This window comes from Zingiber officinale, chromosome 4B (assembly GCF_018446385.1).
Source record: "Zingiber officinale cultivar Zhangliang chromosome 4B, Zo_v1.1, whole genome shotgun sequence".
NCBI classification, from domain to species: Eukaryota; Viridiplantae; Streptophyta; class Magnoliopsida; order Zingiberales; family Zingiberaceae; genus Zingiber; species Zingiber officinale.
The window spans coordinates 134,068,492-134,083,135 of record NC_055993.1 but is presented as its reverse complement, the minus strand read 5'-3'; the positions used below and the strand labels follow the sequence as shown (position 1 = coordinate 134,083,135).

General features: G+C 35.9%; 1 protein-coding gene across 2 annotated transcripts; it reads right to left on the bottom strand.

Annotated features, from left to right (window-relative positions):
- Nucleotides 1–435: 435 nt before the first annotated feature.
- LOC121976858 (RGS1-HXK1-interacting protein 1-like) lies at nt 436–11,305 on the bottom strand. Of its 2 annotated transcripts, none has more exons than XM_042529244.1 (8): nt 11,149–11,305; nt 10,006–10,072; nt 9,636–9,713; nt 9,156–9,208; nt 3,686–3,822; nt 3,521–3,585; nt 975–1,033; nt 436–887 (listed from the first exon to the last, which is right to left on the bottom strand). In XM_042529244.1, exons 1-8 carry the CDS (start codon nt 11,245–11,247, stop codon nt 798–800), a joined length of 648 nt encoding a protein of 215 aa, XP_042385178.1. In that variant the 5' UTR covers nt 11,248–11,305; the 3' UTR covers nt 436–797. The 2 variants fall into 2 exon arrangements, with proteins under 2 accessions (XP_042385178.1, XP_042385179.1); XM_042529245.1 differs by having other exon boundaries at nt 10,006–10,060; nt 11,149–11,299.
- Nucleotides 11,306–14,644: the final 3,339 nt, after the last annotated feature.

Genomic DNA, 14,644 nt, shown 5'->3' with positions numbered 1-14,644 from the left:
ATATTAAATCAAAGCTCGTTTAGAAATTTACTATAGATTACCAGATAAAACCAATAACAGCCAAGTTTCTAACTAAAAAACATTATTCAAATCCTTATTGAAGATTTCCAACAATTTTAGTCTAAAAAAATTATATTACAACATACTATCACATAGTTATGTCAGTTACAATTTCATACGTCTCATTTAGAGTGATGAGGAAATAATAGAGAATAGCACTTGAGAACAGCCGTATCATTTTACATGAGATAGAATGCCTTTTTTATTTTTTATTTTTTCATTAACAGAAACACCCTTTTAACTCCTCGGTTAAAAAGCAAAAGATGCACTTTTGACTTTTGCGACTTTTTGCCCAATATAATTTAGAACAAAAAACTAAGCAGACATCTGAAAAAGCACATGCTTCTGAAGGCAGCGATCAGAATGTTCAAACCATTTAAAAACTGAAAATTAGCGTAATTCACTCCTCATCAGCCATAGTACACTAGGACATGTTACAAAACGAGACATTATAACGCCTATACAACCTTCCAAGCTGCTATCGTGGCAACATGTACACCAAACAAAATGGTGCCTGTCTGCACAGTTTGTCCCAGAGTGGTGTCTAAATAATAGTACGAGTAGAGGGAAATTTCAAGATTGTATGTATCATATATAAGAGCTTCAAGCATTAATGAACTTAACACAGTCCATTTAGAGAGGATCAATTATTTTAGTAGCAATAAACACAATTATTGTGCACATGGTGAACCTCAAAAGTCATCCAATTGATGTAACAAAGTGGAGTCAGTCGATCATCAAACTCGAATCCCAAGTTCAGAAATCTGGGTGACCCTCTGGTTCAGCTCATGCCGCTGGCTTTTCAAACCAGATGTCATGGAAGCCAACTGCAAATTGGAGAGTAGAAAGTATTACATGCTTCATCTCTGCAGGAAACGAAAAGAATAATGAAGTGGTTTGTATTAGATGCTTGCCTCAGCACGAAGCTCTAGCGCTTTCCTTCCTGGCACTGCCCTTAAGTCCTCCATTAGATCTGAAAGTCACATTTTCATCAAGTTTCTGAGTACCGTTTCAACAAATGATGATTACGTCTGACAATTAGGACAGCTAAATTTGCATAAATCGAAATATTCATAATAAGGGTACTCTGCTTTTACTTTAAAAGATCGCAGAAAGGATGTAGCTTATTTAAAATTAGTGTGTCACTCTATAAATCCTCGAGAATACTCTAGGAAAGAGTCCCTTATTTAACAAGTTAGATTTTAAATTGCATGATACATTGATATAGATTGGGAAGATTCTCCTACAAATAAATAATCCATAAACTCTTTCAAGACGAAGAGTAGAGACAAAATTGGTCACCAACGCATGAGCTTATTTGAGTCAATCAACTTGACGATCAAGTTAGAAATCCTCCATAAAACTAATAAAGCTCTACTAGGAAAATCAAGTTATCATGCAATAGCCTCTAATCTCCTTTGCTAATAAAGTGCAATCCAATAAAATCCTATCTCATTTGCTAATTTCAATAATCAATAATGAGCTAACAAACCTATCAATCAAATCTTCAATAAACCCTATAATTGAGCAAATCTATACCAAACTATGTCTACATAATATATTTAAACAAGCTTGAGGGGAAGGATTATGAACCTAAATGAAAATGATATTACCATCAAATACTTCTATGTAATATTTATGTAGATTAATAATATACATAGGTAAAGGACAACCTAGGGATCAACTTAAACTTTCCTTATATCATTTGTGTTAATTTAATTGTAGATATATATTGTTTCAGTAGAGAAATTGTTGTAAATTAAGGGTCGTGTTCCCTTCTGTGAGTGAGAAAAAAGAACCCCATGGGTTGTGATACAAATTATGGTTTAAAATCTCGACCGTGTAGAGGTTTCAATCTCGGACCAAAATAATACGATTTCAATATTGTATCAGCTCGTGCCAATATAGTTTTGGTATATTTTAAATATTAAATATATTAACTAAAAATAAAAATTTTATTCTAAATATTTTAAAAATACAAAATACAAAAAAAACATTATATATATATATATATATATATATATATATATATATATATATATTAAATTAATGAGATAATTTTATTAGGATTTAATTAAATCTTTTTAAATTATTCCTATTATAGTTAGGAGTTGATTGGAATTATTAACATAAGTTATTTAATTAAACCCTAAGCTACCACCTTTGCCTATGGCCTCTTCTGCTCAGCCAACAACCACAGGGCTCATGCGAGGCTAGGCCTGTGCGAAATGTCCACAACAGCTGCGATGGCCACGAGGCTTGCTAGAAGCTTTTGCAATGACCGTGGGACCTCGGAGCATACCAGCACCGGAGGCGTGCCGGTTGACGAGCGGAGCAAAATGTTCCTCCATCCATATGGTACGCACAAGATTTTAAACCATCATACAAATAGAGTTTTGAGTTTCTTTTGGTTATAATTTTGACTATCACATGCAAAATCTTTAATTTTTCTTCTAGAAAGTCAGTTTCAAATATGATATTTTAATAATATGTAATTTTCTTCTCTGAAAGAATTATTTAAAACTCAAGCCAGCCCTAAACTTGAAATTTCAAAAATAAATTCCACAATTAACCCTGCCAGAAAAATATAGTGAAACTTTTGGTTAGAACTATTTGCTCAGCCAAATTTTCTGGACATTCCTCCTTGGAGCATCTAAGGATTGGAGTAGCTACAGCGAGAAGTGAGAGTAAAATATTGATATTATATTTTCTTAAACCTTGGAATCATGGACAAATAGATTTTGGCACTTGTTCTCAGACAGTCAATTTGAGAAATGGCACTTGTTCCAACCAAATTTGAATTGCAATTTTCCCACAACTCAAAAATTGGTAAACCAAGTCAACCAGTCTGTGTCACCCATTTTTAACTGGTTTTGGCTGTGGTTCGTTAATTTTGAATTTAAAAGTTTAAGGCTAGTCAGATCTGATGCGCATAACAGTCAAAATGCTTGAATTACCTGGCCACGATTGGTTTAGGAAACTCTTAAAAAAGAAGCTAAAATGAAATAGGAGTATTGTCCAATAGAAGATGATCATTAAGATAGCTACTCATTAAAATTATTTGCATGCACATTTTTGCATTAGCAATTGGACTTTATGATCTGAAGCTAAAAGAGCAATGAGAAATATAAGACATTGATCTCATGTAACAGGGACGGAGCCAAAGTGGGGGTGATGGCGGCAGCCGCCCCTCCTCAATTTTTAAGTATAAGAAGTGTATGAGATATAGGAATAGCGGGTGAAAGAGAGGCGAATGGGAGGCAACGACATGGTCGCCTCCCCTCAACATAAACATATACATTTCGTCCCCTCGATATGAAATTTTTGGCTCCATCCCTGTCATGTAATATTGGAAAATGATCCCTTTCATTACACATTTTTCAGCAGGCATGATGAATGTTGCTAGGTAGATGAGACTGAATATCTGCATTAATTAGGCATTTCAAGAGAGAACATTTACCTGTCGCTTGGGATTCTACCTTATAGATGTACTTTGAAAGCCTTTGGATTTCATGACCAGCAGCTCTACATAAAAGTTTAGGCCTCGTCAGCTAATTGCCACAAAATATTCCAGTAAAATAAAGATCCAAGCACAGGAATGTATGGTGCAGAGACTGAAGCAGACCTTATTTTTGTACTTCCACGTTGTAAATCCTCTTCACCAAAACTTATTTTTGTAAGTATATTTTTGCTCTGTTTCTTTAGTTTTGAGATAGATTCATTTATATCTCTTAGATGCAATTCAGCCTCAGTTAGACGTTTCTGTTTCAACAGACAGAAGTAACATTAAATGCTTCGTAAATGCAAAGAAAACAGATTAATAATAATAGAAATTATGACAACTTCAAATCTAAAAGTGCATGGAAGAGCAAATGAAATGAGAAATTAAAATATCTGACAGTCCAAAGAAAAATAATTGAACATTTAATTTAAAATCTGGAAATTTATCTCAGGGAAGACCAACATGAAAAGTCTAAAGGGAGAAACTCCTAATCAAATGTAGAATGAAGTTATTAAATTTTAAAACAGGCAGAAGGGCCAACAAACTCATGCCCGGACAACAGAAATTATTCCATAGGGAACTCAAAAAGCTGAGAATACAACAATAGAACTATCACTTGGCACAATAACCCATATGCATCACCATTATATATGTGAACTAATAATAGATGGAGCCATAAGGAATACAAGCTCATTTGAAGAAAATAATAATATAGACTGATTTACTGAGGTTTAATGGATCTAATACGATCAGACGGTTGCTACAAGCATTGTAGCTAGTCTTACAGTGTTGAATTTTTAATATATGTTGGCTTTTCACTAGTACTGCTTTAAAGCCATCTGGTTTAAATTAAATCTAAGTGTATATGATAAATTTAATTATGTCAATTTTAACTATTTACAACCTAATTTAAAACCAGGTTTGCTTTAATGATGTCACTCATTTTTGGTGCATAACAGCTTGAAGGTCCTCTTTTTTGTGTTATTTCACACGTGCATAAATATACTCCTGTCGATATTGGACAAATCACTTTGCTCGCTGCAATTGCTGTGCACATATTGCATCCAGATCAAAAACTACTTCGTTTGCTATCACCAACTGATAGTAGTTGTTAAAAAATCAAAAACCTTGTTATATTTTGGGAGTCCGGTGGACCAGTGGTTATGCTCCCTGTTTTCTCAAGTGACAATTTCATAAGCATTCATAATTGGTCCAAGGTCTCATATCCTTGGTGTCACATCTTTACATCATAGTAAGAGTTATGTTAATAACAAATCATGTCTGGATAAGGACTTCATCTGACTTTGTTCATAATTGTAAAGATCAGATATCGAGAACACTCAAGTTGGATGAAGTAATATCAAATCATGCAGTTGAAGCAATGATCAGAACTCATAAAAGTATTAAAAATGCTCAGGCTTGGATCCATTTATGTGTGAATGCCATATTTTAAGGCCATATTATTGGCGTATCAAGAAACTTTTTTGAGGTTTTAGTTAATTTGTGAATACATGTTTATCTTACTTTTTGGTGGTTCATTTGATCACAAATTGGATCCTATATCGAGCCTTAAAGCACAGAAAAATCCTTGAAAAAACATATGGAAAAATTCTTGACAACAAACAGGCTCCCAATGTAAACCTGAGTTTTTTACAGAGTGGATACTGGATAACTGACTGGTCAGTGAACCATTGTTGACTATCAACCCTGAATCAATCTGAACATCACAGACTAACACCAGTCAATTTCCTAGGTCAATTTTTTGAATTGCCTCTTCTTAGGGATCAAATTATAAATAGATCAGAGACTAATTGTTAATAAACAAAATACTGGATGTAAATGTAAGATGGTAATAAGATATATACATAGGTAGATGGGAGAGATAGCCCTAACAATTTTTCTCTTATTAGCAAAGCACTAAAGCAGTTTCCTATTTTACCTCAAGATTAATGGCATAACAGAAGGCATCACCACCGCAATTAGCAAATTGCAATTGCAAAGTAGGAACATGGTATCCCGACTGCATTGTCCTCATTCGCATATCACAAATAACTAATTGCAACACTGTTTTTTTGTGCCATGGTATCCTGCATATTGCCATTCTCTGCTTCACGTGTCATCACATTGTTTTTATTCATTGTCGTATCATGCATCTTAGGATTCATTCTTTGCTTTTCACAATGTCATTATTATCTCATGCATCGATGGCTACAGAGATACATGAGACAAATAGGGTCATGTGGGAGATTGAACCAGAATCACTTACCTTGTATTCATAGGTCATTAATCTCAGTCCCATGAGTATCTATCAATGCTTCTTTTCTTGCCACGAGATATTGACACAAGCAAGAGATATTCAAACTGGTGATATCTCTCACACAGACAAGAAGATTGAAAATCTCTTTCAACTTCATTAATCCAATAAATTTATGACCACCTATTTGATCAGTTCAAGGTAAAGCTAAACTGATGTTCTAGATATTTACTTCAGATGTCTACCCTGTTTTAGTCAAATGCTAGAGTTATGCAAGATTGCATTGATAAGCTCCTTGCTATTATGTTCTTGCATTATGAGTCTTGAACATGAACCAGCTAAGACTCAAACTCTTAGGCACGTGGATTTCCCTCATTGACATACAAATGATGCAAATTTTGCATGCTTCTACCACTTTTACTCCGCTTCTGAGCTCGAGTTGAACTGCTCTGCTTAAGTAGTCCATCCATAGTCAGGATCCAGGAGGATCTCCTGGAGGCGATGGATGCAGTCAACAAGGATAAAAGTCAGAAGAGGTAGCTAAGATTATAGATCTAAGTGTTGCGCCTATTGCGGAAAATCAAGACATGTGAAGGATACATGCTACCTACTGCATGGCTACCCACCTAGTGATCCCTCACATATTGCTCGCACAGTTTGAAGTTTGAACCACTTTTGTAGGTCAGATCTTCAACTAATGTTAGTAAGCATTCTACCATTATCCCAACTGAGGACTACTGCTTCATTGAGTTCCAGGCTAAATATGCATCTCAACCTACTACTTCTGTAACACAAGGAGAAACTTCTGTTTCTTGACACATAACTTCGGATAATTCATGTGGAATCAAAGATTCAAGAGCCTTTAAGCATATATTTGGTAACTTCTATTCTTCTTCTCACATTCACTGTCAACACCTTCTACCATTAGGTATCTCACTATTAGCTATCTCTCATTGGTATTAGGGAGTAGAGAGGTTTCTGTATCTCTATCCTTATCATTTTTCTTTATTTTATACTTGAGTTTCCTTTGAATCTATTATCAGCAAGAAAACTAAATCTTAATGGTTCAATAACTTTTATTGACAATTATGTTTCCACCACAATTAAAGGACTAGAAGGAAGACTGGCATTAGAAATGTCTCAGGGATAATACGAGTTGGTTGTCTTCAGGCACACTATTAGTTGAATCATCTCTTCGTCGAATCCTTAGCCTAGAGGGCACCTGAGTCCACAAGATTTAAAAGATGATTCTGAGTTTATACCTCCAAACATTTGAGTTTAAATTCAGGTATAAGAAACATTTGAGTCTTATTAGTTAGGGAAACATCTCATTTCTTCAATCCCTTAAAGTGTCCGCAAATGTGCTTTTGCATGATTTTATTTATTGCACACTTGTATTTAGGGTTCAAGTCACATGTGTTAGAAACTTAATATCGATTCTAATATTACTGTTATAGACCATATTAGGACATATTTGTAATTACCACATAAGAAATAAAGTTTATAACAATAATAATGAATATTAATTTAGGTATAAGAAACTACCCATGTAAGATACCCTAATAAATTCCCTATTAACTTCTTCATTGTATTAGAGCATCCAACAATCCCCTTACTCATCGTGATCCTGCATAGCACATGAATCATGCCCTGCATAAGCTCCACAAGCTGACCCAATGTCTCTTTTCATTCTGATCTCACAAACAAACCTAAGAGACGGACAAGGCAAAGAGATGAGGCCATTTCAAGTTCAAGTGACGCAATTGTCTGCCAACCACCTCTACCAAGTCCCACTCGCCTCAACTAAATCTTATTTATGTTAAATACCCTCATGGTATGGTAAATGTATGTGATACACCCATTTTGAAATGGTGCAAATGCCATGGATTAAAGTTATGTTAAGTCAGTGGGCATAGACGAAGCTTCTTGAGTAAGTTGATTGGTGCAAGCAACAAGCTTGAAATGATTAAATCCCACCTTGAGGCACCTTGTGATGACAACAGCAAATTCACAAGACTCCCAAGACACACACGATCACTCGAGTCCTTCCTCAACTTCGTCGCCACCTAGCAACACACCGCAATGATGGAGTAGACATTGCGAGACTCCTAGTGACACCTTGCAATAACAGAAAATTCACAAGACTCCTAAGACACGCAACTACTCTTGAGTCCTTCATCAACTGTGTCACCACCTAGCAACACATCATGATGCAGGGGGAAACTTTGCGAGACTCCAAAGACGCATGCAACCAGCCCACAAGCCCAAGATTCATGTGACCACTTCATAACCATTCCTAAAACCCTCCTCGATTTTGTTGCCACCCAACAACACCTTGTGAACACCTCATGATGATGATAGTGACTTTATGAGTTCATGAGATGTATGCAACCACTTCACAAGCTCCGAAGATCCACGCAACCACTCGCAAAACTTCATAGCCATCCAAGACAACTTCCAAGTCTTCCTTCATCTAGTGTTTGGAACAGGTGTTCCACATGCCTTCCTCCTCTCCTCCCCTTGTCTCCTCTTCAAGTGTTTGTCTTCAACATGCCTCCGACACCAAAACTCGACATGAGCAACATGTTTCAAGACTCAACTTAAGATTTCAATCCATGTTTAATGCACATGTACAGTGAACTAAATGTCTCAAATGCTACAATATTATTAGACATATCAAGGATGGTATCTTATTTGCATAACCAAGACAATCAAAGAACCTAGTAGTGTAAGACAACAAGAGTTTATATAAGGATACAATAAGGATGCAAACTCAGAGAATGTTTGAGCTCCAAACAAGCCAAAGAGCTTGTCAGTTTAGGGCATTTGGCTAGGTTAATTAAAAAGTTCACTAACAACATCCCTCGCCTCACAAGAGAATAGTTGCCCTAAGGGTAATTGTCTTAGAAATTAATATCATCATTAACATTCACGTATACTTACTAGAAGAGAAAAGGAAATAAGATGAAGAAACAATAAATTAGCTGAGACTAGGTGAGTAAATTGATGTTTAGAACATTTGGTTCACTTTTCTGCTATGAGGCTCATATAGTCTCGTATCCAAGTTGGTTGAAGCACATAATGGCAATATCAAACACTATGCAATGTGGTAATTGAAGTATGTGTGATGCAGATGGTTGACATGACGTGTTGCACTTTAGAATAATGGATAAAAGGATAGAGATTCTAACTCTTGGATTGAAACCCCATGGTCCCATCGTTAAATTCAATTTTGTAAATTTCATATAGATGACACCAAATTGTCATATGATAGTAACCACATGTTCACAGTGTGTCATGAAATTGCCATTAATATGTAAAACTCATGTCGAAACTTACCTCCTCAGTTTTGAAACGGCCTAAAGTGTTGCGGTACAAGATCCTCCTAGGCCCTGCTAGACCAAAATTCATATTTAAAAATAAAAATTTGTGAAATAATTGCTGACATGTAAAATTAAAAAATAAAGAACAAAAAACTTGAAGATTAAACACCAAATATTTAAATCTCTCTTTTATTGTGTTGTTTGTAGAAAATCATATATTACATCTTCCCCATTTAAGACACTAATTTTTGTTGTCACGTCTCAAGTTATAGTTTATTGTAGAAACATCATGTATTGGTTCTTAAGTTTTGTATCCACTTCTAACCACTTGATTACCATGTCTCCCAAGCAAATGTGTTTATGATAATGCATTACTAAGTGCAATCCAAATATTAAATTTTCTCGATTGGATATTTTATAAATGGATCATTTTCTACATTTTATGATGTCTATGCCTAAACACTTCATACACAAAAAGAACAATGTTAATTGATACCTCGCAAGAGAAGCAATCCAACACCCACAGCAACTGCACATGTCTCAACTGGATGTTCATATGCAACTAGCACCTGATCTGGAATAATCATATAGATATAGTAATGTTATGTATCATTACACAGTGCTAAAAGAAAACTGAAATGAGAAGACTTGACAACATTCTATGATCCTCAAGAATAAAACTATTATCCCTAACTTGTTTTTTTTTTCTCTTCAAGGGTAGATGAATACAAGACTGCATTTCATTGAAATGTAGTGAAGGTAACATTCAACTGACAACAACTTCAACTAGACATTTGGCAACTTAACACTATCCCAGACTAATTAGGAAAGGGCAACTTATGTAATTTTTTATATGATCCAATTACCTTTTACTTTGTGCACTAACGTATCTTCATAAACTTGCCACTGTGGCCTCACTGCCTGCATAAGATCCTAAAACATTCAAATTTAAATGTTTCAGTGGAGTAAAAAATGGTTTTGGTTTATGCATCACTAGTCTACAAAACAACTAAAAGAATTGAGTATACAACATACAGAAAACACACTAGTCCATGTATCATAATGGTTTTGATAACACAGTTAACCAACAAAGAAAAAATGTCTTTCAGCATCACATTCCAACTTTATTGCTCTAGGCAATCATACCACGAATCTCAGCGTTTAACAAGATGAATCAACGATGAAAAAAAAACTAAATTAAGTAAATCTATGATATCGACCAAATCCATCTCCTAAAAGTTAAGCAGGGAAAACTCAGCCTCTTGAAGGAAAGGAATCAGTCTCCCTGAGTTAAAATGAAAACCTTTTCTTAGGAAAAGAGATCCCCTCAAATAGATCAGCAATATGGACCCAGATAAATCAAATGAGGAAAGTCTCGGTGGAAGGATTTAAAGATTTGGCTACACCTAAAGACATTTTCTCAATTAAAACAATCATAATGAGGAGGAGGAGGAGGAGGAGAATTTGTAAATAGACAATCCTTATAATAAGGAAAACAAGCAATGAAGTATGAGTTGCAATTTTTTTTCTCTACAAAAAGTATCTCATTGAGCATGAAAATAAATAAGCAATAACAAGTTATTATTTTCCTCCTTTTATATCAAAATCCCTCTGTCTCTCCTCTCTTATCACTCACAATCGCTACTGTGCCTCTCACCGCCATCTCCATCCTTTTCCCAAGCCGTCAAGCCTCCAATTGTTGTCGTTGTCTCCCATAGTGCCCGATCCCTCACAATCGCAATGTGACTATCAAACCAACCCCCAATCCTTGTGGTAATACTGAGACTTCTTTTGGAAAAAATATTGAAAAAACTTTGACATATGCTTCCCTCGAATCGAGAAAACAAAAGAACACAAATTCATATATATCGTACTCGTGCGTAACTATTGCAATTAATCAAGCTTTGCAAACCTTTTACTAGTTTAGGAAATTGATTTAGAAGAATAGATTCTTCAACGATAAACAAAGGAAAACGATTTTGATAAAGTGGATGTAATCAAACCAGCACCTGAAACCTCTCCCAGGACCGAGGCGAGCCCTTTTGGGAAGATTCTTCCGCTGGCATGATCGGATCGGAGCTCGAAGCATTTGCTCGAACCTTCTCCATTCTGGGTCAGATCGGAAGAAGCCCTACCTTATAAGTAACGCATGTATATAAACACATCATATTGTGCTTAGGGTTTTTCTAACATGTTTTTAAACTAATAATTCAAAAAATAAATAAAAGGTATAAAAAATTAATAGTAGAAATTAAAAGTACATCGAATGCTTGTGTTTAGTTATTAAAATCTTGCATTTGTTTCATTGTTCTTGTTTGGTCGACTATCTACCAACATGTTGATCCTAGATCTAGATGGTCTTTAAGTTCCTAGTCAGAAAAAAAATGAATTTTTATCGCAATAATAAAATTGTTCAAAAATAATTTCTTATAATACATGATAAAATTATGTATTATAGATCTAATATGGTCCGGGCCTTCTTCAGATATGGTTGTAAACAAGTCAAGCCGAGCTAAATTTTGTGGTGTTAAGCTTGTTTGATAAAATAATCAAATCAAGTCAAGTTGAGCCTAAAATGAACCAAACAATTTGACACGGAGAGTATCAAAGACCTCCATATAGGCCAGAAAGGTCAATATTCTTGTTGAGATGGAAGTCAAAGTCCGGTAGGGTCAACCCGATTGCCCCTGATCGGATTGCCCGAGACAAGTGGCCTGGTCAAGTCCGATCGGGATACTCGAGACTACTCTCTGGTCATCCCCAATCGGGCTCATCACTGGGACAGGTAACTTTGCTTAGTTTCTCCAAATCTTACAGTCTTCGAGTCTCCGTTATATTAGAAGCTCCTGACTCGAAGGGCTTAGCTCCCCCGACTCTAAGGGCTCGGCTCCCCTCATCCCACACTCCACTCAGTCAACAACTCCCTTGACTCCAGGGGCTTAGCTCCCCTCGATCCCACACTCCACTCAGTCAGCATCTTCCACCGATTCCAAGGGTTCAACTCCCTTGATCTCAGACTTCGCTAAGTCAACAACTCCCACCAACTCTAGCGACTCAGTTGTCCAAATCCAGAGGCTCAGCTCCCCCGATTCCACACTCCGCTCAGTCAGTAGGTTTTGCCAACTTCAGGGCTCAGCTCCGCCAATTCCATACTCCGCTCAGTCAAGCTCCCTCAACTCATTAAAGATGAACAGAACGTCTCCTCCGACCAGAGGCTCTACTCCTCTGGCCTACTGCTCCGCCCTACTCAGTGTCGTTGATCCAACTTAATCACTCTTAAACAGGATAAGTCCCCCAAGACCCAACAGGCTCTATGCTTCGTGGGCTAACACCATAATAAATACAATACGTGGGATGTCAAAACACGTGAGACGGTATAATTATACTTAGGATATGGGCGATACGACTATCTGATACGATGAAGATGCAATGATGTGATATTTTTTACTGTGACATGATACTAATTAATGAAGAGAGAATATCACCTCAATAGTATTATAAAAGAAGTCCGCTCCCATGGGTATAGGTGTTGGAAATATAATCAAAATCATACATTGAAAATACATGAAAAAAATAATGGATTTAAAAGATGAAAGATATCTCGATATGAGGTCTTTTGGGTAAAAGCTAAAAATAAATCCATGATGACTTAGGCCCAAAGTGGACAATATCATATATTATGGAGATATGTGAATTCTTTTATTCCTAACAAGTAGTATCAGAGTCATAGTCCAGACTGGATGTCATGTGAGATGACCTTGAACGAAGTTGAGGGGAGGTCCGGAGCATGTCAAGAGTGACTAGATGCTTAAAAGGAGGTCCGAAGCAGGTCAAGAATAACCGAATGCTTGCAAGAATGTTCGAAATAGGTCAAGAGTGATCAAATACTTGAAGCAAGACCCGGAGCATGTCAAAAGTGACTATATGCTTAAGGGGAGGCTTAGATCATGAATGTAACGGTGGTCATTCGTTTGAGGGGAGAATTGTTAAGAATATAATTAAAGTCGCACATTGGAAATACATGAAAAAGATCATGAATTTAAAAGATGAAAAATATCTTATTGGTATGAAACTTGTTAGGTAGAGCCCAATATTAACTCCACGAAAACTTAGACCAAAATGGTGAAGGTTAATTTGAGCATCGGAGTGGCTGAATCGGTCTTTAGATTTTTAAAATTTTCTAGTGAGCATGAAAGATCTGGATACCAAAAGTTTTAAAAAAAATATTAAAAAGAAGATTGGGATTTTTTTTAAAAAAAATAAGTATGTGGGGAGAGGGCTCATTAACCTAAGTAAACTAGGATGATCAAGTGAGACGAGAAGGTGATTAGATTAGCAAGTCAAGTTTAATAGCCCATTGAGCTAAATTAATAAGACTAATTAAAAATAATTAAACGGATATATTGAATGGTCATAACACCAAACCAAATAGTTTTAAGGGGAGACCAATCTCCTAGTAGGGAATGGACTATATGGAAGTGCGGTTAACGACGATCCGATCATAATTGATTGTAATCTCTTTCTATGTTCATCGTCCCCTCATATTATAGTTTAGGTCAGGACGGATAGCCGGAGGTCGTCGGCGGTGGGCAAATAGTGACTAGGTTGCTCACCGAGCGGGAGGTGGCCTTCGGGCGACCTCCGATCACCTGCCTCAGCCCAAACTATAATCTGGGGTTGGTGAACCTAAGGAGGGATCACAATCAATTGTGGCCGGATCGTCATCAAGATCTTACCACAATTTCATATGATCGATCCCCTAATCCATAAAACTATAGACCAACACATCTCCCCCGTTCAAGGGAGAACTAATTGAATGGGTTAAGTGAGCTAAACTGGTCAGTTATGTAATATTTATGTTTTTTGAAATTAGTCTTATAGTATTGTTTTCTTAATCTAGATATTAAATTAACCGATTAATTTTAATAAAAAATTTTTATCGACTACTGGATAAATCAGAAAGCGCTTATGATTCGACGTCTATCAATTAGTATTCTTAGATTTGTATTCTCATGGAATTTTTTTTTTATAAATTATTCCACGAGTCAAATTAAAAAATTAATTATTTTATTTTATTTCTTATTTATTTATTTTACTAATATAACTAATTTTATTCTGTAAATTAAAGGACAATAAATTTAAATTTTATTTTCTTGGTCTAAAGATTCATAATCATTTTCAAATCAGGAGGCCTCCAAAACTTGTTTATATTAATCTAGATATCCAGATTCTTACCGATCCGGTTAATCTTGGAGGAGGACGGCCCTCCTCACTTGATTTGCTCATCAAATAAATTTGAAAACGTTCGTGATAATTCACCCAACAGCCGATTTTCACAGTTAAAATTTCATTGTAAAATTTGATTTGCCCCAACTAAATTTCGAACCATGATAATTTATGAATCCACTTTTATGCGGCATCGCAGAAGATTTTCACAACCTACGATCCATAAATTTACACTTGCTCATCATCTAATCCAACCTTGTCAGTGCAAGTGGTCCCTTT